The sequence below is a fragment of the Trachemys scripta genome, chromosome 8, assembly GCF_013100865.1.
Source record: "Trachemys scripta elegans isolate TJP31775 chromosome 8, CAS_Tse_1.0, whole genome shotgun sequence".
NCBI lineage: Eukaryota > Metazoa > Chordata > Testudines > Emydidae > Trachemys > Trachemys scripta.
In genome coordinates, this window is record NC_048305.1 from 10,772,044 (window position 1) to 10,799,066 (window position 27,023).

General features: G+C 41.9%; 1 protein-coding gene and 1 long non-coding RNA gene across 10 annotated transcripts in view; one reads left to right on the forward strand and one right to left on the reverse strand.

The window, feature by feature from the left end:
* The window catches only part of LOC117881552 (F-box/LRR-repeat protein 21-like), a 30,340-nt gene extending 8,154 nt beyond the window's left edge, over positions 1-22,186 (reverse strand). Inside the window, exons 1-5 of one of the 9 annotated variants that reach the window (XM_034778955.1) lie at positions 22,014-22,186; positions 13,955-14,050; positions 12,924-13,001; positions 4,657-5,115; positions 2,205-2,327 (exon numbers count right to left, since the gene is read on the reverse strand). In XM_034778955.1, the coding sequence (XP_034634846.1) occupies positions 2,205-2,327; positions 4,657-5,028 (495 nt within the window). In that variant the 5' untranslated portion in view covers positions 5,029-5,115; positions 12,924-13,001; positions 13,955-14,050; positions 22,014-22,186. Of the gene's footprint in view, positions 1-2,204; positions 2,328-4,656; positions 5,116-10,955; positions 11,066-12,923; positions 13,104-13,954; positions 14,055-22,013 lie in introns of all 9 variants that reach the window. The other 8 variants (XM_034778953.1, XM_034778952.1, XM_034778951.1 and 5 more) reach the window with 8 other exon arrangements.
* Positions 22,187-22,306: 120 nt separating this feature from the next.
* On the forward strand, positions 22,307-27,023 carry LOC117881554. The gene is made up of 3 exons (XR_004646826.1): positions 22,307-22,682; positions 23,803-23,890; positions 26,787-27,023. It is a non-coding gene; the product is annotated as an uncharacterized LOC117881554 (long non-coding RNA).

Here is a 27,023-nt window from a genome sequence, read left to right on the forward strand (position 1 = left end):
CTGCTTCTTGTTTCTAATGTCACCTGAAAGTGAGAACAGGCGTTTGCATGGCACTGTTGTAGCTGATGTCACAAGATATTTACATGCCAGATGTGCTAAAGATTCATATGTCCATGGGCGGCGGGTATAATAGGCCATGGGAAGCTCTGCCTCCCCCAGTGCAGCCACAGCCACTGGACCCCTGGCTGCATGCTTTTGCGGTGAAGTTTTTGCTTTATTATGCCCTATGAAGGTTCCAGGGTGGCAGAGGAGGCACATACCACCTCCGCAGCCACCCCGGAATCCGCATGGGGCATTTCAAAAAGTGTCTTCTATAGATGCTTTTCCCCTGGGCCATGGGTGGGTTGGGTCCGGGGAGGGAAGGTGAGGTATGACTGCGGTCACCTCCGAGCTCCTCCAGGTGTGGGGAGGCTTGGCTTGGGGCTTCAGCCAGCCCAGCCCAGGCTCCTCTGTGTGTGTGTGTGGGGGGAGAGATAAGGGGGAGCTCTGGGCTGCAGCTGACCTGGGGCTCCTCTACCCAAGGGGGAGGGTACCGGGATCTCATGGCTCTGGCAGTGGGTGGAAGGGGCAGAGCTGGGGGCTAGCCTCCCCAGAGTGGGGCTCCACCCACCGCCTATGCATATGCCCCTTGATGCTTCAACCACCATTCCAGAGGACATGCGTCGATGCTGATGACAGGTTCTGCTGATAACGATCCAAAGCAGTGCGGACTGACATGTTCATTTTCATCATCTGAGTCAGATGCCACCAGCAGAAGGCTGATTTTCTTTTTTGGTGGTTTGGGTTCTGTAGTTTCTGCCTCAGATTATTGCTCTTTTAAGACTTCTGAAAGCATGCTCTACATCTCACCCCTCTCAAATTTTGGAAGGCATTTTAGATTCTTAAATCCTGGATCGAGTGCTGTAGCTATCTTTAGAAATTTCACATTGGTATCTTCTTTGCATTTTGTCAGAGTTCCAGTTAGTGTTCTTAAAACGAACAACATGTGCTGGGTCATCATCCGAGACTGTCATAACACAAAATATATGGCAGAATGCAGGTAAAACAGAGCAGGAGACATACAATTCTCTCCCAAGGAGTTAAGTCAAATTTAATTAACACTTTTTTTTTTTAATTAACGAGTGTTATCAGCATGGAAGCATGTCTTCTGGAACAATGGCTGAAGTATGAAGAGGCATAGGAATCTTTAGCGCATCTGACACGTAAATATCTTGTGACGCCAGTTACAACAGTGCCATGCGAACGCCTGTTCTCACTTTCAGGTGACATTGTACTTAAGGGGGCAGCATTATCTCCCGTAAATGTAAACAAACTTGATTCTCTTCATGATTGGCTGAACAAGAAGTAGGACCTAGTGGACTTGTAGGCTCTAAAATGTTACATTGTTTTGTTATGTAACTTCACTCAGAAACAAAACAAACAACAAAAACATATGTAAGGAGCACTTTCATGATAAAGAGATTGCACTACAGTACTTGTATGAGGTGAACTGAAAAATACTATTGTTTATCATTTTTTACAGTGCAAATATTTGTAATAAAAAGTATAAAGTGAGCACTGTACACTTTTTATTCTGTGTTGTAATTGAAATCGATATTTGAAAATGTAGAAAAACAAACATATTTAATAAATTTAAATTGGTATTCTATTGTTAACTGTGATTAATCATGATTAATTTTTTTAAATCACCATTAATTTTTTTTAAGTTAATTGCATGAGTTAAGTGCGATTTATCGACAGCCCTAGTCTTGAGCCATGCATTTGCTTCCCAAATGTTCCAAATCTGGATTAAGCACCATGCTTCAGCACAGGCTTAAGACTCATTGAAGTCATTAGGACATAAGCAAATGCTTAGATACATTCCCAACTAGGGCCATAATCAAGGTCACATGACCCAGAGTCCTGGATATATAGATACTAGTTTTATAGAAGCCAGTATCAGCTGGGCAAAAAGTTCTAAGAATGGAATGTTGTCAAATGTATGTCATACTTTAAAATACAAACATGAAAATGAGCGTTTAGAGAAACATATGGCAAGAAACAGAACTTTGTGCATTTGTGTACTTTAAAATTAAAGTGTTGGGTTTGTAAAAATTACTTTTCTTTTTAATTCAATAATATCTACATAGTTTAACATGCTTAGATATTAAATGGTTTATTACACTATCTAGCAAGGTAAAATTTGAGAATCCATAGGACATTACCTTGGAGACATTCATAAAACTTGGTTTTGCTGTTGAAATCAAACCTAATGTCTTGATAGAACAATTCACCAATTGAGAAAGGATGTCACAGGCAGCTTCTGCAGACTCAGTACTACTATCAACCTAAAAGACAATTTTAAAACATTGAAGTCATTTTGTATTGCTTCCTAGAAAGTCAACAGCATGATAAAATACATTTAATATCCAAAATAGAGTAGGACCAGTTTTTTTTTTAAAAAGTAGATTGCATTATACCAACTTTTATTTGCTCCAAGAAAGGAATGTGAAGCTTATTAAGTGGTTAATAATTTGAAGGCAGCAAAAAGTCATGAAAAGTACTTGCCTACAATACTTATTACACTGTGATTTTCTGACAGTCCTGAGAACACCAGACATCTTAAGGCTATCCATCTATCTTTGATTTGCCTCATCTCTGCATTTCTTTATCAACATCCCAATTTGCATGCATGACTAGTACTGAACTGCAGGTTAATGTATACCATAATTCCATAGCTGATGCCTCTTCCTTCATAATTATCATCTGTCAGACTTTTGGGGTTTATTCTGGTCTAAAAACAGGATAAATAAAAGTAATGCAGCAAAGTGGTCCACATTACACACCGTGTAGCCTAGTGAGACCTGGGTTCTATTCATGGCTCTGCCACTGACCTGCTGGAAGACCTTGGGGCAAGCCTCTTTACATCTGTACTTCAGTTTCCACATCTGTAAAATGGGGGTGATACCCAACTCCTTTGTCAAGAGCTTTTAAGATATGAGCTACATATTGTTATCTGGATCACTATTCAGATGACATATTAAGAGGCAAATCAGTTGTACTATGTGAAGTAGCTACATGTACTTAAAGTAACTGATTAAAATATTAACCATGGACTGCTACAGAACTGCATTACAAGAACTCTGAAGGCAACTAAAAAGGAAATTACTAATGACAGTGTTAGGAGAAAGGAACTTGAGTTTAATCCTGACTGACATTAACTCCACCTCTGTGGTGTTCACAAACTTAGGGCTATTTTACACTATAAATTCACCCATGTAAGGGGACCTGGTTACAACATTATAATCCCCAAATGTAATTAAGATGGTCTTCCAGTGTAGATTCTATCTACGTAATTGCTATACTTTGAGTAGTATATCTCCAAGACAAGCTACATTAATGTTATCATCTGAATGGTCCAACACCCGAATAAAGGGAGGACTACGTTAAGGTAGTACTCCAAACATGAACTTAGTGAGTGAGTGAGTGTGTGTAAACATTACCATGCTGTTTCTTGGACATTAACATTTCTCAGTCACCTCAATATTCATGTGCAGCATATAAAAAGTTGTGTGATATCCTTTCACATATGTAGTTAGATATACTATTTTGATTACATTTTCTTTGCAATTGGATGGGACCTTTACATCTCTGCTTTAATTTCTACATGTTTAAGAGGTAGAAAATACTACTTCCCTTCTTCCCTCCCAGAAGCTGAGAATTAGTCTGTAGAGCACTTAGTGCAGGGGTGGGCAAATTACAGGCCGCATTGGGAAATGCTCCGCATGGCACTCGGAAAGTAGCGGATGTCCCTCCTCCGGCTCCTATGCATAGGGGCAGCCAGGGGGCTCTGCTCCGCATGCTGCCCCCGCAGCTCCCATTGGCCAGGGGAGCGGCCTGGCTGTGCCTCTGCGTAGGAGCCGAAGGGGGGACATGCCGCTGCTTCTGGGAGCTGCTTGAGGTAAGTGCTGGCCTGCACCTCTGAGACACGCCCCTCCCCCCGGTGCCACATCCTCCTGCCACAGCCTTGAGCCACCTCCTGCCCTCCGAACCCCTCAGTCCCAGCCCAGAGCACCATCCTACACTCCAAACCCCTCATCCCCAGCCCCACCCCAGATCCCGCACCCCCAGCCAGAGCCCTCACCCCCTTCCACACCCCAACCCCAATTTCGAGAGCATTCATGGCCCACCATACAATTTCTATACCGAGATGTGGCCCTTGGGCCAAAAAGTTTGCCCACCTCTGATTTAGTACCACTATAACAAAAACTCTAAGACTAGGATTGACATCCTATCCGCACAGAATACTTCCAACAACAATACTGGTCTTGTAATTTTTAAACACAAAAGGTAAATAGCTACTATTTAATGTCAAAATTATGACAATGTTGTGCAAAATTAATTTTTTCAAATAATACACTAAATTAAATACAACAGGCTATGAAAATCATGTGAAGTAGATACTGTGCATGTATAGGAAGTACATAATTTTAGCAACTGCTTCCTTCTGAAAAAAAATTGCTGCAAACATCTTTGAATATAACTTTCCATGCATTCAATAAAATAGTCATACCAATTTATTCTTAAGAAAAAAAAAGAAAGGTTTTTGTATGGAGATGCAATACAAACACAGCTGTCCTGTAAAGTGACAAAACAAGCCTCCACCCCCGTCTTTACCTTGAAGCTGACATACTGCAGATCATCAGCATGTCTCTTGATAATTTGCTGAATGAGATCAGGGTGAGTAGACTTTAAATAAGAAGTAGCTGGTTGGTTAAGCTCAAATTCAAACTTCCTCCACAGGTCAGGAATATGAAAAACTTCATTCCACCTTCGGCAAACAGAAGATGCCCGTGCTCGATCTACTAAAGGCAGGAACTGAAAAATATGTAAAACTACATGGAGTGGCAGCGTTCCCCAGTCCATCAAGGTTTGCAGGTGAGACTTGCCAAATGCTGATCCATAGAAAAAAGTTTTCTGTTTTTTTGATCTTTGTGGTGCTTGGAGAATTGGATTCTCAGTTTTAACAGTCCGCCTGATTCTCTTCATTTTGAGAGCAAACAATTTCAGTTACTAGAGTGGTGTGACGTAATGAAGGTACAAAGCTTTCTGTATGTTTTCAAGTACAATAGATCTCTAAAAAAAAAAGTACAGATCACAAAAACAAAAACAGACATGTTAGCAAAGCCTAAGTATATCTGACTACCATACAAAATGTCTCTGCACTACATACAATGTACATTCAGTAGTAAGAGTCTCATTTCCATATATTATATATATATGGTATGCTCTGTAACACAATTAATGAAACCAAATTTCCTACGTCCAGATGAGCTACCCAAGGGCAGTTTCCTTTGACAGTATTTCATGCAAGTATACCACCAACTGCCTTCTCCAAAAAATAATAATAATAATAATAATAATAATTAATCATACGCATAAATTTCCACTGAAAATAAACCTATGGGATTTGCTACTAGGTTTAAGTAAGAAGGCTCAAACTAGCGAGTCCATTAGTAATTTCTATATTTGTCTGTGTTATAGTTTAAGGTACACTGTCAATGCCTATTTTTTCCCAAACCGATCTTTTGTTTATTTTACACATTGATGTTTATTTAGGCTACAGACATTTATCCGACACTTGCCCCTACAGTGTGAGGCCTGGTCTACACTAGGCGTTTATGTCGAAGTTAGCGCCGTTACATCGAATTAACCCTGCACCCGTCCACACCGCGAAGGTATTTAGTTCGACATAGAGGTCTCTTTAATTCGACTTCTGTACTCCTCCCCGACGAGGGGAGTAGTGCTAAATTCGACATGGCCATGTCGAATTAGGCTAGGTGTGGATGGAAATCGACGCTAATAGCTCCAGGAGCTATCCCACAGTGCACCACTCTGTTGACGCTCTGGACAGCAGTAAGAGCTCGGATGTTCTGAACTGCCACACAGGAAAAGCCCCGGGAAAATTTGAATTTGAATTCCTTTTCCTGTCTGGCCAGTTTGAATCTCATTTCCTGTCTGGACATCGTGGCGAGCTCAGCAGCACTGGCAACGATGCAGAGCTCTCCAGCACTGATGGCAGTGCAATCTCAGAATAGAAAGAGGGCCCCAGCATGGACTGATCGGGAAGTCTTGGATCTCATCGCTGTGTGGGGCGATGAGTCCGTGCTTTCCGAGCTGCGATCCAAAAGACGGAATGCAAAGATCTATGAGAAGATCTCTAAAGACATGGCAGAGAGAGGATACAGCCGGGATGTAACGCAGTGCCGCGTGAAAATCAAGGAGCTGAGGCAAGGCTACCAGAAGACCAAAGAGGCAAACGGACGCTCCGGATCCCATCCCCAGACATCCCGTTTCTACGAGGCACTGCATTCCATCCTCGGTGCGGCCGCCACCACTACCCCACCACTGACTGTGGACTCTGAGGATGGGATAGTGTCCACGGCCGGATCCTCGGACATGTTAGCGGACGGGGAAGATGAGGAAGGAGATGAGGAGGACGAGGCAGTCGACAGCGCTCACAACGCTGATTTCCCCGACAGCCAGGATCTCTTCATCACCCTTACAGAGATCCCCTACCAACCCTCCCCAGCCGTTACCCCGGACACAGAATCTGGTGAAGGATCATCCAGTAAGTGTTGTAAACATCTAAACATTTATTTGTAACAGAACATGATTATTAACAATTTAAAAAATGGGTTTCTCATGATTAGTTTGATTAACTTAACGGTTCAGTCATGGGCAGTGCAACTATTTGAAAAAAATCTAGCAATGTCCGGTTTTGCATGATTGTCCTGCCCAAGCCGCTCTACTGTTTAGTCCCTGCTACTGCAGCTACAGTAAGATGCGGTCTATATGTCTGGGGATGGAGCAGAAATCCTCCTGGGACATCTCAAGGAAGCTCTCCTGCAGGTAATTTGAAATCCGCTGCATTAGGTTCTTGGGGAGAGCGGCCTTATTGGGTCCTCCGTAGTAGGACACGTTGCCGCGCCACGAGACTAGCAAGTACTCTGGAATCATTGCTTGGCACAGCATGGCGGCATACGGCCCTGGTCTTTGAAGGCTTTCCCGGAGCATTCTCTGTCTGTCGCTCTCAGAGATCCTCATGAGGGTGATGTCGCTCATGATGACCTGCTTTGAATGAGGTAGGGGAATGTTAGTGTTGGGACTGCTTTACCGTTCCTTTACAGAACTGTAACCGCTGGTTTGCAGCCACGCGGTGGAGGCGGGAGAGGGTCAGCCGAAAGGGATCGTTCCCGGGGACAGCCGCGAGGGTGTGGGACAGGAGCAGACTTCCTGCTTGCCGGATTGCTGGCAGCAGGGACCGACATTGATTTCAATGTGAAATGAGGCCATTGCTAATATTAAAGTTTTAAGCTGCCACGAATCTACGGCTTACCATGTCTGCGTGCAAGAGCAATTCCGTTGTCCTGACAGGGTTCTCAAAAGTGCTCTGCAAAACCCCAGACACTGAATGCGAAGGCCGAGAATTCGACCTTGTGCTGAGTGCGCATGTGATAGGTGCTGTGCATGGTCCTGTTCACAGAGAAAGACTATGTTCTTTGTTCACAACTACATTTATCTTTCTGAGGAATTCACTCCCTTTTTCCCATTCCCACAGCCCCATCTGCGACTGTCTCACAACCTAGCCTGTCATCACACTCCCAGAGGCTAGGGAGGATTAGGCATAAGAAGAAGAGGACACGGGAGGACATGTTCTCAGAGCTTATAGCCTGCTCCCGAGCCCAGGCAGCACAGCAGACCCAGTGGCGGGAGAACTTGTCCCAAATGCACCAAGCCAACATGGATCGGGAGGAGAGGTGGCGTCAGGAAGACCAGCAGGCGACTCAAACCCTGCTTGGACTACTGAGGGAGCAAACGGACACGCTCCGGCGCCTTGTGGATGTTCTGCAGGAACGGAGGCAGGAGGACAGAGCCCCGCTGCAGTCCATCTCTAACCGCCCTCCCCCGCCACCAAGTCCCATACTCCCTTCACCCAAAGTGCACAGAAGGAGAGGCGGCAGAGTCCCTGCTAACTCTCACTCCACCCCTGCAGAGAGCTCGAGCAGCAGAAGGCTCTCATTCCCCAAAGTTTGACAAGTTCTTTCCTTCCCGCCTGACACAAGCCCCCGTCCAAGTTTCACTTCCCAGTCCCATGTGTAGTTGATAATAAAAAATATGTTTCTGTTAACTACTGTTTCCATCATGTTCTTTTGGAGGAGGGGGGGGAAAGGGGGTTGGTAATTGGACAGGACAGTCACCTTTGGCAGGGTACATAGTCGGGGGCAGGCACAGCAGCAGGGCACATACATAGTGCAGTGATGCAGTGACTACTTACCCTGGTTAGTCTGGGAGGTTCTTTTCATGTTATGTGGTGGGGGGTGGGTTGCTCTGTGACTTTGTGTCAGGGGAGGGCAGTTAGAGATCTTAAGCGGCGGTCCTTAGGCAGGATCACAGAGCCACACAGCAGGGGATCTGTAACCGTCCCACCCCTGCCACAAACTCACATAGACCCCCCATACACACAGTCCGTATCAGGAGGGGTGACAGGCTCCGTTGAAAGAACCATCCCACCGCAGCGGAGCCTGTCAGTCCTTGAGTTTAGAAGCTGCATTCGCGCGACTACACTACACCCGCTCCGCACCACAGTCTGCATCCCAGTTTTAAAAAATTCCCGCGAAAACAGTATTAAAGAAAACGGTGTGCTTTAACAAAGTAGAACTATTTTTATTTTGAAACGTGTGTTGGAAGTGGGGTGAAGGCTTCTCTGTACACAAAATTAGAAAGTCACAGGTTACCCTGCTCACTCAGGAACTTTGCTTTCAAAGCCTCCCGGATGCACAGCGCTTCCCGCTGGTCTCTTCTAATCGCCCGGCTGTCTGGCTGTGAGTAATCAGCAGCCAGGCTAATTTCCTCAACCTCCCACCCCGCCATAAAGGTCTCCCCCTTGCTCTCACAGAGATTGTGGAGCACACAGCAAGCTGCTATAACAATGGGGATATTGGTTTCGCTGAGATCACAGCGAGTCAGCAAGCTTCTCCATCTCCCCTTGAGACGTCCAAAAGCACACTCCACCACCATTCTGCACTTGCTCAGCCGGTAGTTGAAGAGTTCTTTTTCAGTGTCCAGGGCACCTGTATAGGGCTTCATGAGCCAGGGCATTAGCGGGTAGGCTGGGTCCCCGAGGATGACTATAGGCATCTCCACATCCCCAACAGTTATTTTGTGGTCCGGGAAGTAAATACCTTGCTGCAGCCGTCTAAACAGACCAGAGTTCCTGAAAACACGAGCGTCATGAACCTTGCCCGGCCATCCGACATTGATGTTGGTAAAACGTCCCCTGTGGTCCACCAGTGCTTGCAGCACCATGGAAAAGTAGCCCTTTCTGTTAATGTACTGGCTGGCCTGGTGGTCCGGTGCCAGGATAGGGATGTGAGTTCCATCTATGGCCCCACCGCAGTTTGGGAATCCCATCGCTGCGAAGCCATCTATGATCGCCTCCAAGTTTCCCAGGGTCACTACCTTTGGCAGCAGTACATCAACGATTGCCTTGGCTACTTGCATCACAACAACCCCCACGGTAGATTTGCCCACCCCAAACTGGCTCGCGACTGACCGGTAGCTGTCAGGCGTTGCAAGCTTCCAGAGGGCTATGGCCACTCGCTTCTGGACAGTCAGGGCTGGTCGCATCCGGGTGTCATTGCGCTTCAGGGCAGGGGACAGCAACTCACAAAGTTCAAGGAAAGTTCCCTTCCGCATGCGGAAGTTTCGCAGCCACTGTGATTCATCCCAGACCTGCAGCACTATGCGGTCCCACCACTCAGTGCTTGTTTCCCGTGCCCAGAATCGCCGTTTCACAGCATCAACATGACCCATTGCCACCGTGATGTCCTCGGCGCTGGGTCCCCTGCTTTCTGAGAGGTCTGTGCTACTCTCAGACTTCAGGCCATCACCGCGTTGACGTAGCCTCCTCGCCTGACTTTTCTGCATCTGCCTCAGGGCAACCTGTATGATAAGCTGCGAGGCGTTGAGAGCGGCCACAACTGCAGCGATGGTTGCAGCGGGCTCCATGCTCACAGTGCTGTGGCGTCCGCGCTGTCAATGACTTGAAAAGTGCGCGAAATGATTTCCCGCCGGCGCTTTCAGGGAGGGAGGGAGGGCGGGAGTGATGGACGGATGACGACAGTTACCCAAAAGCACCCTGGCCCCTTTTTTTTTTACCCAGAAGGCATTTGCGGCTCCACCCAGAATTCCAATGGGCGGCGGGGACTCCGGGAACTGTGGGATAGCTGCCCTCAGTGCACCGCTTCCAATGTCGACGCTTTCCCCGTTAGTGTGGACTCACAAAGTCGAATTACTGTCCTTAGTGTGGACACACACGTTCGACTTTGCAATATCGATTCCAAATATTCGATTTAAGTAAAATCGAACTACTCTCGTAGTGTAGACAAGGCCTAAGGATCCTACTTCAGCATGCTGTAACTTCACAAAGAAGCTAGTTTATTATTGACCAAGTTTTGTTTTTGTTTTTTGAAATTGACCACCTAGATTACTATAACTGAAAGATGAGAAAAGTATTCTGCTCTTTGTATTGTCAGTTTCACTGTACTTAAGTTTCCTGTTGTGTAGTCTTCACACAGCAATAGGGAGAGGAAAACCATGTTAAAAAAAGAAATTGTGACTAAAGTCACAATAAATTGGGAGATATAACAACTGAAGTTTTGTCTTTTTAAATGACTAAATAATAAGTTTTTCTGATCTAACAGACAAGAGTGTTTCAAATCTAATCAAGAATTTGATTTTTACTAATTTAAAGAAGAGCAGCACACTAGCTCATGTTAATATACACTTAATGTGTTGCTTCACTATTCAGACCATTTTGTCAGACAGTCATCTAACTGATCAATTTAACAACTGTCCAGAGAATCACTAAATGTATCTGCAGTATAACGTTAAAGTTAGTATTTTGATATTACAGGCAGAGTTGGTAGCGTCCCATTATAAGATCCCGTTTTTGGTTCCTTGTAACTTTGACAACTTTAAACTGCCTGGGATGAAATTTTCCATGCCAGATGTCTTCCTCCGGCTGAATTTTTTGAAAAAAAATCCATCAGCCAAAATAGCTCAGCTATTTCTAATAATAAGGTATAGGGAAAACATGCTTCCCCATGTTAATTTCCGGCATCATCATCTTTGATAAGCAACCACATGCTTTGCATGAGGGACTTTCATTTGGCAGGGGGAGTCTTGTTTCAAGGATGTGTCTTATTTCTGTGAAAATGTGCCCAAGTTTGGCCAAGTTATAAACCTTTGACAAACTGCACTTACACACGCTCAGCAGAGACTTGCTAGAGCGTCACAGCTAAACTCCCTTATGATTTTGATCGCATGCTCCAGCTTGGAGCTGAGCAGGGCTTTCCTTGAAATTGTTGCACAAGATTGCTGCAGGTCAGGCTGGACTCCAGAACTGATAGCACAGGAGACCAACTCTCAAGGACAGCATTGGGCCCAGGCAGGATGGAAGAGGAGATCTCAATTTGAATGCAGAGGGACAACAGCAAAATTTGGTGTGGTAGATTGTGACTGGATGAGCGTCAGTGGGCGGGGAGACCAAAATCTGAAAGAGCATTGGAGAGACAATGACTGGCTGGGTAAGGAGCCTGGAGAAGGGAGACATGACACATACTAGATGAGGAGCCTTGGGAAAGAGACCATGGGGATAGGGAACATAGGTGGTGGGTGATGAATGGAGGCTAGGGGGACCTGGGACTGGAAGTTCAGGGGGGTGAGACTAGGCCTAGCTGTACAAAGACTGGGATAAGAAGCCCAGGAGTGGAAACTGGGGCTTGCTAGGTAAGGAGAATTGGCCTAGGAACCAAGAGTGGGGAAGAGACAGCGCAGAAGGGGTCATGGTTGGGGGAAAATGGGAAGAAGAGTCTGTGCCCAAGAGACTCCTCTCCAGAGAGTCTCGCCATTCCTCCGCCATCAGCACATATGGAAAAAAAATGTTGTGCATATGCATTACAATGATCACATAAGGGGGCCGAATTAAGGCTACCCTGGCAACCTTAATCCTAGCATTTCCAAATTTTGAGTGCTTGCCTTTGCAATATTTATATTTTTTGCATGCAACATATTATTAACTTCAAAATTTCACAAACTACTACACACTGTTAAAATTTTAATTCTACTCCTATGACTCTACATCATCTAAATGATACAACTATGAAAACTGTGCATGCCCTTTCTCTAAACATAAAGGGTGAGTTGCTCAGAAGCAGACATTTGGCATCCAGTATAGATGAGGAGGTAGTGTGCAGAGGCTTGCTGAAACTGCGGCTGCTGCCATTGGTCCCCAAGGATTGTTTGGGCAGTTGAGACTCATGAGAATGCAAGATTGTGACCACACCCCATATGCTAGGGTGGGGCCAAAGAGTGGAATAAGTAGTACCTTGTAAATGCTAATATATATGGTACATGAAAGCAGACTGCAGGTTGTCAGCAACAACAAAATATGGTAATTATTACATTAACTATTATACTATTTTAGTTTAGCTATTTTTGAGTCTCATATAGTTTTGGTATTCTATATACTTCTATAATATTTTAAAACTCTTGCATAGTTGCATCACAATGTTGTGCAGTACCAAATTTAGAACCACAAACTGGAAAGAAAAAAAAAGTTTATTGCTTATAGATCATGGACAATCACCATAAATGTAGATCTCTCTTTTTTTTTAATTTTTCTTTTATACATAAGTATTCACAGAACCTTCTGTTCCATTCTGGCATTAACTAAAATCTAAAATAAGATGTATGTCACATATACAGCTATTTCTTAAAAATAGCTTACAATATATTTTCTACAACTGAAGTTAACTAGTCTAATTTTCCGGTGATATAATCAAGGTAGCCTTGAATCAGAGGTGCACATGCACACATACCTCCAAAGAATGTGGAAGTTCCTGTCTAACATCAGCACCTTTCAGGTATTTGAACATCCATCCCATTGCTGAGTCATCCTGTATGTATGAAAGGATTCCTTAACCAGAAGGCAGGGAGGGGTCCCAGAAGATGAATTGACCTGTGAAGTCATCGACCAAAGACAAACTGACCTGCAAAGTCTGGGAAACCCATGCGGGACTTTATTAGAATTCTTAAAGAATTCTTAAAGTATTTTAATTAAACCAAGAGCACTACTGAAGAAGCTAGTCTCATCATGTTCGCTCAGCAAAGAGTTTTGTAACAGAGCAGGGAACTGCAAGGTGTATGGCTCTAATCTTGGGCCACTTTATGCCTTCAGAATGCACCCAGTTATCATTAGTTGTACAATTATAGGGACTGAAGTTACACTTATGGTGTTGGTTTAATAATATGGTATTGATTGTGTACCATTACCCTCAACCAAGCAAGTCTGCAAAGGGATACATAAGTTTTCCATGCGTGGGCAGGAAAAGAAGGTGTTGCTCACACAAGTAAGAGAATCTAAGAGCTGGGGAGCTGTACTCGTCTGATGTTAAACAACCAAAACACAGGACGGAATCTGTGGATAGCATCCAGAGAATGTTTTTTAACTTCAATGTCTCTCAGTTACAGTAATCTTGTATTACTTGTACATCCTACTGTTCCTAACAAAAAAACAAAAACAAAAACAAACAAAACAAACAAACAACAAAAATCTTTCTTCTAAGTTGACTGTATCCTTTTGATCACTTTTGGTTGTTCTACACATGTACTACCTTTCTGCAAGAATGTTATTAATTATTACAGTATACAAGAAAACTTTGACAGTAAATAATTTATAATTAGTAATTACAGAAATATACTATGCATAAGATCACAATTGAAAACAAAGCAACTGTGACATACAACATGCACAGATATTTTACAACTATGAAGGTATAGAACCAACATAATTAGATATAAAAGCCCAATTTTATAAGTTGTATAGGACAGTCTGAGGCAATTTCCTTACCTAAAGAAAGCTTCCAAGTTATGGTGGGTAGTGGACGAATGAACTGTTGTAGTCGCGGCCATGGGGCATTCACCAGCATCTGTCCGCTTTCACTTCCTGTCTAGATAAAAATGCCAAAAAAACTTTAAGTTAAGTTTAAGAACTAATGCTGAGATTCCATCCAGTATAAGAATGAGTCAGTTAATAAGGAACTACAGTCACCTCATTAGCCTTTGCCTTCCCTACTGACATTCACACAGAGAAATTTAGCATCCCTCAGCATAGCAAAAACAAGTTTGGTTGTGTTAGCCCAATGGCACGTGGGTATTTTTCCATATTGCAAATACTACAGATAGAAATGGTAGTCTCTGCTGAAGAGAAGCATGAAATTGAAAGATGAGTTATACACTTACTCTTAACTTGTATCGGTCAAATTATAAGGAGTTGTTTAAACATTTGCTCTACTGATCCAATGCTACCAGTCATTTGTTGCCATGAGCACTGAACTTAACAAAAAAAAAAAAACCAACCCACTACCTGAATTAAATATTAATGTCATCTACAGTCACAGAAAACACTAAGTATATTAAAGAGCAACCATGTAGGCTTTTCCTTGTTTTTCCTGTGTCAAAGATTTATCTCCTTTATCACGTTATGCTACTATATAAAGAGCTTTCTGGATCAATTTCATCTGTTTTAAAACAGCATTAAGAATCTCTTTCCTATAATCAGATCAGTAAGATTATTTTTGTGAGAGCATAGAGTAGATATAAATATGCTAGTTCAGTACTTTTTTGTATTTCTGAAAAATACTAACAAAAGGCTCACTCATCCCATCTGTCCTATTTTCAGCACTTTGGTATTCCTCCCATCATTGTTCAATTTGAGAAACTATAGTCTAAGGCAAGAATGCTATTTGCAGTCACCTTATACTTCATTATCTCAAATGCCACTCAGTTTTGCATATTAAGAAAGCTTTCCAATATCATCTTTGGTGGTTTGCTTATTACAACTTTGACCAGTAGCGCATTTATGAATCACAACATGTCAAAAAGTAGGAGATGCTTCTGTGTTTCATTAAGATTTAAGTTGGGGTAACTACAACAGCTAGTTATTTAAGCTCATCATAATTTACAATTCATGGTTAAATAAATTCCTCTTATTTTTCTTATACTGAATATGCATAGAGGTTCCCAATATAGATTTATACAGTAAATCAAACAGATCCTTCTATGTTTCACAGAGAATTAGATTGGGTAACTATGCAACAGTTAGAGACTTAAACTAACCACAAACTGCAAGTTATAATGAAGTAGATTTCTCTTAGCTTTTCCTTTTATTGAAATATTAGAAGTTCACAATGTAGATTTATACAGTAAATAAAGCAATTACATTTAATCCAATAATGGTTTGTGTTTGTATATGAGAAAGAGTATTGATTAAAGTTTTAGAAGCTGGACAGAAAATTTAAAGTTACCTAAGGTTTTCAGAAAAGAAGCAGACTCCTGCAGTCTAAAGAAATTTCCTTAAGGAAAACTAAAACAATAAAAAGTATTGCATATAGTGCAGACAATGCTATCTAGCTTAAAAAGCAACAGAGGGTCCTGTGGCACCTTTGAGACTAACAGAAGTATTGGGAGCATAAGCTTTCGTGGGTAAGAACCTCACTTCTTCAGATGCAAGTTGTGCATCTGAAGAAGTGAGGTTCTTACCCACGAAAGCTTATGCTCCCAATACTTCTGTTAGTCTCAAAGGTGCCACAGGACCCTCTGTTGCTTTTTAAGCTAGATAGCATTGTCTGCACTATATGCAATACTTTTTATTGTTTTAGTTTTCCTTAAGGAAATTTCTTTAGACTGCAGGAGTCTGCTTCTTTTCTGAAAACCTTAGGTAACTTTAAATTTTCTGTCCAGCTTCTAAAACTTTAATCAATACTCTTTCTCATATACAAACACAAACCATTATTGGATTANAATCAACCTTGAGGTCTTGTTACTTCCACAGGTGCAATTAACATTACCATCTGCTAATCCATGATTAACGATGTTTACAAATATGCTACAACATGTTAAAATGTGCCTGTACTCTTCCCCCCCCCCCACTTTGTGTGTGTGTGTTACCATTAGAAGTGGGAGCACGGAAGGAATTTCCCGGTGGAGGGTTCTCAATACTCCGCCATTAATTCACAGGACATTTTGTTTTCATTATTTAAAAGTGCTGTTAAACTCCAAACCAGCTGTAGGAATGACAAGTTCAAATCAAAAGGTCGCTGCAGCTAAATGGGATTTAATTGCATGGGGGTTGGGGCACTAACTGATGAATCTGAATAATAAAACTTTGTTGGAAGCGACATATGGCGTGGTTTAAAGTAAATTTTTATTGATCATCCCACAACTGATGTGTTAATGAAATGGCAGTGTTCGCTTTGAGTTTGATATTGATGTTGAGTTTTAATAATGTCACACAGGAATATAGTGGCACATGGCTTTTAATGGGAGTTTTTATAAAAAAGTTGTTTTTTATTAGTTGCCTTTTTCTTTTTCGCAAACAAAGGAATGTATTACAGCTCAAATACATGTCCTCCAGATCTATGTTACATGTAATTTTTTTGTAATTGGTAGAAGCATAACAAAGCCATCATATTTGCCAGTGAAACTTAAGTTACCATGATATTGAAGTGTGATATTACTCTCGGTAAGACTTGTGCATCTGAAGAAGTGAGGTTCTTACCCACGAAAGCTTATGCTCCCAATACTTCTGTTAGTCTCAAAGGTGCCACAGGACCCTCTGTTGCTTTTTACAGATTCAGACTAACACGGCTACCCCTCTGATAGTTTAAAAAGAAATGTGATAATAAATATGACTAATAATTAAAGGTATAACAAGGTGTTTGTTTCTTATTAAAAAGGTAATCCACTTATGCAGAGAAGCCAATGTGAAGTGAAAGTTTAAGGTAACCTTAACCAAATGTTCTAAGAGCTAAATAACCGTAAGGTCTGACTGACTGACTATAACTGGCAACTGCACACAAAGCTTAACATAAGAAGTGATCCTACCAACCTTGTCACTAAACTGTAGGGAATAACCAAGTATTTGTATGGAGTATAGACAGGTGTTTTGCCTTATTGTTTAAACTTATATCCTATTGGTGTTAGATCAAGCAAATAACTTTATATTGCTGCATGATGAACTACTAAACAAATACAGAAAACAAGGAATGTGAAGAGACTTTACGTAAAGATACTCTAGCTTCAAAACAGACATTTCTTTAGGCAGCTAGGAGTGGTGACAGAAACCACAAATTGGGAAAGAACAAAGAGCCATGTAAGGTTGGCCAAGGGGTACACCACAAGAGAGGCCTCAGGGAAGCGGTCTGGGGAAGAATGTTGTTGACTGGAACTAAAATAACGGGCAGATGTTCAATGATTGCCTTGATAAAATGTCTCTTGCAATCCATTATGTCCCAAGACGTTTTGCAAATCTGGTAAAGCCTCACAGGTCTTACACAAACTTGATGGCATAAGACACCTGCACCTAAAGATTCATAAATTTTTCTTGCAGTTCTTGATCCCAGGACTGAATGGTAAAAAGTCGAGAAACAAAAATGCAAGTTGTCACTTGGGCAAAATTCATGTTCTTTGTCAAGATTTTTTTATTCTGAAGGAGAGAATTGCTGAACAAAACAAGGCTAGTTTTATACAGTTTCTGATCGGTGTTGAGGGCTGGTTCCTCTTCTTGGCGAAGTTATGTGGGCAGGTCAAAAAGTGACAAAGATTTGAAACATCTAACCAGAATAGGAGTTGAAAGCAAGACAGAACACCCTGACAAAAAAACATGTATTTTGCTCAACTGACAATTTGGCTATTAAGCTAAATGCTTCTTAGAAAGTACATACTTAAGTTAAAATAACTGTAAATAACTAAATATGTATGATGAGCACTTGTGTTTCACCAACAACTTTGATTTAGCATGTTTTCTAGACAACTAAGATTAATAAGCTATTTAGAGTTTTGAAGCTGCAAAAAATTAAAAATGCTGGGCCACGTTAGTGTAATGAGATACTGCTTAACCCTACTAAAAGATAACTGAGAGAAGCCCTGAATGTTTCAGAGATCAATCTAGAAATCAGGAGTTTTGTGATAAAAAGAAGCTGACAATTTTCCAGAGAAAGATGAAAAAGCTTTGACCTGATTTGTAAGTTAAAGATTTTTTTCCCTTATTTGAACATTTGATTGAAGTGACATTTAGAATATATAGTAGTGGTGAAATTCCATAGAAATTAGAATAGTTTTCAAATCATTATGTGCATATTGTATTTGGATTTTGGAGTGATGGGAGAGAAAAACTGGAAGAGCCTGGCTGCAAGTATCACGTTGGCAAGGTAAATGAGTTGACATTCTTAGTAATTAAATAATTGGTTTAAATTTTTAAAATTCTAACGTTAGCGTTTGGATGAACTGCCACAGGCAGTCCATAATTTAACTGACATACTGACAAAATTCTGTATTTAAGAATGCATAGTTCAAATGCATAGCTGGTACCAAAATCACCTGTCTAGAACAGCAAAGAATTAAGAAAGTTTGCCTACATAAGACTGAGAGAGACCTTGAATTAATGTATATTTATCTCCCGACAAGTTTTAACATCCCATATTGTTAACATCATATGCTGGTGTCATTCTTTTAAACACTGTAAATACTAACTAATCATTCTTATTTGGTTTTCCATAATTCCTATTATGCAAAATAGAATTTAAAGCAAAAGAAACAAATTTCAAATAACTCAGCAATCTGTACTTTAGCTAGAGTCTAGAGAACTATGAGAAACTTGGGAGAGAGAGTTGATTAAATCTATTTAATGTGTGTTTTTATAATCTCTCACAATCCCCAGGCTCAAGATTCCAATAGAAAGTTAGTTTTTAAACTAATACATTACCCTGTGGTGTGTGCAATGCAAACAGAGCGGTTTTGTGCTTGTGAACAAAAATCAGAGAGAAGTCATTAGACATTAAAACAAGCAAGACTGACAAGTCTAATTAGCACAGAAAGAATGCAAAGACAGAATAATAGGTGAAACTTCAATTTTAAAAATGTGTTAATTTACAGGAACCTAAAATGTTACCTGTAAGAAAAAATACCTCACGCCCCCCCGAATCCACTTTAACCAAGATCGTACATCCCAAAGAAAGCAGTATTTGCTTTGAATACTATTACAAATAAAACTATAATTTTAAGTCATTTTGATATTCTGTACTTAACATAACACCTTCAACATACGGCTCTCAAAGCACTTTGCAAAGATAATTTTTTTTTCCAGGTATAAACTGAGGCACAGGTACTTAAGTGATTTGTCCAAGGTAACAGAATGTCTGTGTCAGCATCGAACAAAACACAGGTCTCCTACTATTTTGTCTTGTGCTCTTGCCACCAGACACTGAATCCAATGGGAACAGACTCTAGGCCAACATTTATCAAATACAGCCACCAGGGGTTTTTCCTGTGGCCATGACACCCTCCTGAGCAGAGATGGCTTCAGCTGCAGGGGGCAGGCTTAACTCCCCCACCCCAATCCCCATCATCTTGGGGCTCTGGCAGCAGGCTCCATGGTTCAGCCACAGCCCCACCCGCGGGGCTCCAGGCTTTAGCCCCTCTTGGGTAGCGGGGCTCTGGGCTTCAGCCCCACCCAACTCCCACCCCGGTTCAAGCCATGGGGCTCTGGATCTGGCGCTAGGGCCGGTCTTCCAAGGCACTGCGGTCAAGAGGCAAGGAGTAGGGTAAGCATAGGGTGCATGGCTGTGGAAGCATTGGGGGGAGGGAACAGCAGGGCCCAGGGGGGAGGGGGTGAGCCAATGGGAGACTACGAGGCCTGGGGGATCCGTGGGGGCTGAGGGAGGCAGGAAGAGCTAGAGACAGTGGGGGGCGAGGGGGAAGGTTGGGTGGCAAGTGGAGGCAGCAGAGGTCAGAGGCACCAAAATACAACTGTACATTATTTTTTGTTATTGAGTCTGCAAAAAACCAAAAACCTCCATAAATCAATTCCAATGATTTGGAAACAAATGTGCATATTCATTTATTTTTCCTAAAGTATTTTAGGAAAATTTGTCAGAGCAGCCACCAGCAAGAGTTGGCGGCCGCATTGAGGTCACCAAAAATGTTGTTGTGCGAACCCCTGCTCTAGGCTTTTAATGGAGTTTAATGGCTTAGTGTCTGCTCCCATTGGCTTCACTGAGAGCAGCATCAGGTCCTAAATAAAGGGAAAGTCAAAGCTTAAAGAAATAAGAGTGAAGTCAGTAATAGGAGACTGATTATACTCAATTACCAGTTAAGATGTGACTACTGCTATTTCAGAGGAAAGACACAGCTTGACATTTTTGTAAGATAAATACCATCCTGGTCAGGAGACGGATGTTTCATTTTGTGCAACTTTGTCCTACAAGTACTGACAACTGGAATACACTTGCTTCAGAATACTATTTGACTGTAAAAAGATAAGCTCTCTTCATAACAATAACAACCATTCCTCCCTCCTTTAATGTATGTATGTATGATGTCAGAATGTATGCATCCGAAGAAGTGGGTTGTAGCCCACGAAAGCTTATGCTCTAATAAATTTGTTAGTCTCTAAGGTGCCACAAGTACTTCTGTTCTTTTTGTGTGATAACGGTTACTTTAAATATGAAGGTGGGTGCCAGACTTTCAAAAAGGTTCTAATTTGTTAGCCCAAGTAACGTAAAAAAATAAGTTATAGAATGTTGGCTACTTTTACCCATGACTTTAAAATTTTGTTTTTCCAAGTAGTAAACTGCAATTACTCAGAAATCCTGTTAAACTTCTGTTTGCAAAGCAATCCCCTTTTCCAGTTTTATTATAAAGCTGCTTTTTTAAAATCCCCTTATTACATAAATTATTCAGTGCTCCAATGAAACACTTTAAAAGCCCCCCTACAGTAGTTTTACCTATCAACGCTACCTATTCTTTATGGAATAATAGAAATCAAGATGCTCCCTACAGTGTTTCCTGCAGCATTTCACCCTAATTTTAAGTAGTAGTCCGGTGCACTCCAAATTAGGAAAATCCTACCTTTTTAACCTGACCCTCTCTTTTTTTTTTTTTTTTTTTTAATCTGCAGAGACCAACAACTATGAGAAGTCTCCGGAATGAGCCCCCAGTTTAGCTTCATCTACAAACTGAAAGGTGACATCAACCCAGCCAAGCCTAACAGATTTCAGAGAAGTAGCCGTGTTAGTCTATATCAGCAAAAACAATGAGGAGTACTTGTGGCACCTTAGAGACTAACAAACTTATATGAGCATAAGCTTTTGTGAGCTAAAACCCACTTCATCAGATGCAGAATATCTCTGAAACACTTGCTCCTTTCAGCTAATGACAATATTACCTCTCGCCCACTAGATCTGCCAAGTCTCTCACCTGAGAAGAGATGTTTAACTATTACACACGGAGTTTAGTGTCTGATGGAAGATTTTGCTTAATAGCCCTGGAGAGGTCAGGGATATTTCATTTTGCTCTCCTCTCACTGGGAGGGCACCAGTCTGAAAGACCGAACGGGGGAGGAGAGTGTAATAACCCCAGCAGCTGGGCCGCTGTTTATAAACAACCACCGGGGACACGCACACGCCAGGACAGACGTCAGGAGCAGAAGCAGCTTTGGGGCTCAGAGTGAATTAAGGTCTCAGAGGCCAATGACCATTTACTGCTGCAGTTCCTGACTGTACAAGTTAGGGCTTTATCACCCCGCCCCCCCCTTCCCAATACACAGCCTGCATCACCCTCTCCCCACCCCCCAACTCCCAGCCCCGCCCCCTTCACTCCCAGCCCCGCCCTACCCACATTCACGGCTCCTCCTCGGCCCCAACACCGCCCCGCCTCTCCCCAGTGCGCCCCCCGTCCGCTGCCCCCCAAGCAGCGCCCTGCTCCAGCCCGAAGCACGGCGACAGCGCCTGTCCCCCGCTCCCAGGGCTGCTCCGCCCCCTTCTCCTCAGCCCCGCCATATTGCGCAGGAGCTAATTCCCCCCGGCGCGCGCGCCCGCCGGCAACCCCCCTCCTCCTCCCCTCGCACTCACCGCTGCGGCCGCGATGCCCCCCACCGGCTGACTGGGTGGAGGGGTCCGGGCTGGGGGGGTCAGAACCAACAGGGAGCCAGCAGAGCTGCCGCCGTGCCTCAGGAGGGCGGAGCTCCTTCACAGACTCCCCCGCCAAGCGCACTCTCTGCAGCGCATGCGCTGGCCGCTCCCGGGCCTCTCTGACCTGGCGCATGCGTCGTCTGCGCGCTTCTGGTCGTCCACCGCTAGGTGGCGGGAAAGTCCGTTTTAGAGTCGCCTGCCGCTCCTGCGCCACAACGAGGCGGACGCTTGCGGAGCACGTCAAGTTGTGCTGAGGGGTCTCCCTCTTCTCCCTGCCAGGCCCTGCACAGCAACGCCGGGCCCACCCCACCTCCCTCCGCCTAAGGCTGAGACCCACTTTCTCCTCAGTGCCAGCCTACTGCTTGAGGGGAGCAGCCATTCAGTGGCAGGCAGGCATCGCGGTGCTGCCCCCCACACCCAGTGTTGAGGACCCGCCTTCCCAGGCCAGCCCACCACTGGGTGCTGTAGTCACATAAACAAGGGGGAGAAGAAATTGTCTCTATTTCCCCCCTTGATGCACGAACAGAGGCAGTGTGGTATAAAGGTGGCATGAAGCTACCTTATGCCCCCTCCACCTAGGACCAGCAATGGACCAGGCTGGTTTCTGGTGTAAGTTAGAGCAGCCTCAGGACTACTCCCATTCACACCCCGCTGCCTGTGGACCCCAAGAGGTAGTTTTAACATCCAAGAATGGCCTCTCGCTACATCCTTTTTGGGGAGGGCTGTGAGAGGGAAGTATCCTAGAGTTACTAGGTAGGAATATAGGTATTTCAGCCTTTAGTGGCCAAAGAAGTAGTCCCTTTAATTAAACACTATATAAAATAATACCATGCATTTTCCCTTCCTTCTCTAGTTGCCTCTCCTTTGGAAGCAAGATTTCTATAATTGGCAGCTGGTATCTTTCTTCAGGGCCTAAACATGTTGCTGGATCTTTCTAAATAGACCTGTCGTTGCATGCAAAAGAACATCAAGAGAATACTGAGGAAAAGTACATTTTCAATCCTAATTGAAATGACCTTATCCTTTTATTATCTACTAGATATCAAATTTTAGGACTGAATCCTAATACTTATTTTATTTGAGAGTTTAAATGAGACAAAGGTTAATCAGCCTGACGTTTACAAATTACACAGGAGAGAGATTTAGCTCTACTTACCTGATCACTTTTAAAATAGACTACTTGTGAGAGTAACATATAGGAAGGTTTTTACACCAATCTTGATGGTCTAGGTGGATTCTGTTATTACTACACAAATAACAATGCAAATACAGGAGTGGGTTAGTGCCCACACTGCAGTCTTGTTCACTGAGAAAATACTTGATTGACATCCTGCATCGATTTCAGCAGTTAACAGCTGGTCTGTTCTTGCCTGAGAAAAACAAGTGTTTCTCTTATGTTTATATTTATTTATGAACAATCTGAATTCATTACCCACTGCAACCATACACTTCTTCTAATGCCCATGGATTTCCTGGCATTTGCATGACAGTAATTAGCTGACCATAACATTTTACTGTATCTTAATATAATTGTAGACATATACAAAATCTTTAACTTGGGATAATTAGCTTTATGTGCATGTATTATATGTTGCAGGATTTATTTTTTTGCATGTAGTGGATGGCTTTTACTTTTGTTCTGACCTGGAAAGGTATTGTCAGCGTTGGTGTAAGTGTAAGAATGGGTTATGTTGCATGATTTTTAAAAGTGAAACTTTTTTTTCTACAGGAAATCCTCAATTGATTAGAATCCAACTTCTTGAAGTACAGCTGCGAACTAAGGAAACACAGTAAAGAGCTAACAAGAAAAATTTGAAGTAAATATGCATTATACTATTTTCATTTAATTTTAAATTTATTATATAACATAAAATAACAATAAGAAATCAGTTTATTACAGAAAATCACAAATATATTCTTACCTATAAAGTACTTGACTGCATTATAATCAACACTTCAAGAAAGAAAGAGAGAGAGAACAAGACCATGGTTAGGTTCTTTGTTGTACCTAAAAATTAATTGTATGCACAATTTCTCTTTAAATAAACTGTTATTAAAAATACCAAAAACTTTTGGCATTACAGTTACTCTCTACAGACAAGAATACAGGGTAGATAGTAAACAGAGATGAATGGAGATTTATAACTGTTGGCATCCAAATCTACCGGTTATATGCTTATCCTTGGTGCACTGCCATTAACCATTGGAATACTATAAGGAATAGGTCTGATTGCACTTAACTGATATTCAAATTGTCCTGTCTTTTGTTACGCTTTCTCTGTAGAAAAGCAAGTACATGGTTTTCTCTATTGAGGTTGCAACAACTTACAAAAGAACTTTGTGCTTAACTTTACACAATGAGAGAAATCCTGTTGTCTTTAAAGTTAGGCAAATTTCCGTTTGCAGGATCAGAATATGTGTTTTGTAAAATGCTGTATATTAAGAATAATAGAAGTCAGATATGAGGGTGGGGGAAGGGACAGGACTTTTTCAAACTAGCCACAATTCAAGTTCCACCAACTCTTGATGCTAATATGAAATGTCATTCAAAATAGATCATGTAGGTGTTCATAGTATGATCATCCTCCTTTATGTGCTTTGATCAGCTTTGACATTCACACCATTATCATTAGGTTGCAGAGTAACTATCACCCCCCACTCAGAGATTAATGGAAACAGTTCATGCCTTTCATAGCTATTGCTTCATGATGACTGCACTGCAGACTCTGGCAGGTTACCAATGCATTCATTTTCATTTGGTTCAAATAGTGAAGATTATTTTTATTTTTGCAATTGTAAAAGCTACAATGTGTTTAATGTGTTCACTAATTTTGGGTTCCTTTATTTTTGGGCGGCCAACTTGAGACATCTTTTGCTTGACTTTCAGAGGCCCTGTAGACCAGCAGTTTAGTTACCTGAAAGTTAGGTAAGAGAATAGAAAATGAAAGGAGAGAGGGAGGAATGTAAGAAGAGATGGAAAAAAAGAGAATAGAAGGGAGGAAAATTGAGGTATAGATTTCTGGTGAGAGTATAGGTATAGATTCATATTGATGCATTTTCCTCCAGAGAAAATGGAAGAATTTAATTACGGTATAGAACTTTTCCTATGGAGTCTAAGCTCAGCTGCTAGATCTGCACTCAGACCTAAAGGAATCATTCTAAAAGAGAAGAAACGTGATTTGACAATATCATCTTCTGAAGCATCATCGGTTGCTTAAAAAAAAAAGTTTTTAAAGCGAGCTTAGAAACTTTGTCACAATACATATTGATACAAAATAAAAAAAAAAACTAAGCAGATTCTTATGATATTCCAAAATATGGCAAGCACTTTTAGTGGCAACCACGATATTACAAGAGAGTTTCTTTGATATCAAACACTTTGCTTATGAAGACAACAGCTGTAATTGGCACCCATTGAACCAGCTTGACATGATATCTTGCCCTGGGATGGCAGGATTTTGCTTTCAATAAAAGTTTCTGGTATCCTCTCTGGGTAGGTGCTGCTGTCTTCATTGCACTGATTTTCTGGCATATTTTCATGATCATCATGGTCCTCAGTACTTCTTTCACAATGTTTAGCATTCAGCTTAATGTTATCAGAAGAAGCATAGTTCTGCATACCTGCTATAATATTTGCAACCACTCTAGTTTTCAGAAGATATTCACTGACTAGCAACATTTTTTGTAAAACTAACTTTTGCTGAAATTATGCTTTCTCTCAAAAAATTCCTGTAAACAAACCCTTAACAAGTAGGGCAGCACTGGTTCTTCTTTCCTTTCCTCAATTTGTTTCTGATCATACTCTATTTCTTCTCCCCCTTGTTTTTTTATAATCCACTTTAGCAGAATTTTGAAATTGTTTAAATTAGAATTTAGAAATGCAATTACAGCAGTTTCGCTTCCAAAGGTCTTCCCTTATTGGCCCTGAACACATGTAAAAGAGCAGCTAACCTATGGATTCTGCTGGGTGGCCTTGATGTTTTTTGATTCAAGAGAGAGTGGTGACGGCAGGGTCAAGAATATGCACCTCCCTGTCAAGTGATTTCACAATCTCCTCAGTCATTTCTATGCATTCTGAAAGTATTGACCTAACCAAACGTAATTAATTTGTGATTTATAATTCCATGCGATTTATTGTGCTTTGTTCAGGTAATTCATCAAAGCCTAAAAGATGGTGTAGCCTCTTCCTACATTCCTCCCCTCACCAGCCTTGCATGCTGTGTCCCAGGGCATTCACTTGAGGGAGGGCAGCTAGGAGGAGTAGCACGTCCAGTCTTTCCTTGGGATATTTTTTGTCTGCAAACAACTTTAGGCTGAGATTTTCTAAGTCACCTATGAGATTTAAATGCACAATTCCCATTAATTGCAATGGGAATTGCATATCTAAATCATCTAGGTGTCTTTTGGCCTGTGTATACTATTTTCATAAAAATTTAAATCTGAAGCACACCAACATGCAGTCTTAACAATGTTCTGCTAAATTCTAATACCAATAAGGTTTCACACTCCATCAATAAATGTAGCTATTAATTATCACCATCATTAAATGTTTATATGATGTCAGTGACCAGAGGCTCCAGTCAGGATTAGGCCACCATTGTGCTGACCAAAGATATATTAAGTCTCTGTCATGAAGAGCTATATTAGAAGTATTTCACAAATACTACTGTAAATGCAATGACCAATTTTCTGTTGTCATTCTTTTCTTTACAGCAAAATACTGAAGCTATTGTATGATTAAACAGTGCAACTCTAATGGCTTGGAATTACCAAGGAGACTGAAGTAGCAAATGACAATAATACCCTGGAAGTAGGTTAGCATGTCATGTTTGGGGGAGGCTTGCTAGCAACTCCACGAGGCAACAGCTGTTTTCAAGGACATGTGACAAGAAGAACTCTCCTTTGGTAAATATGCAAGTTTCCTGATTTATTTTCGTTTTGTTGAAAAAA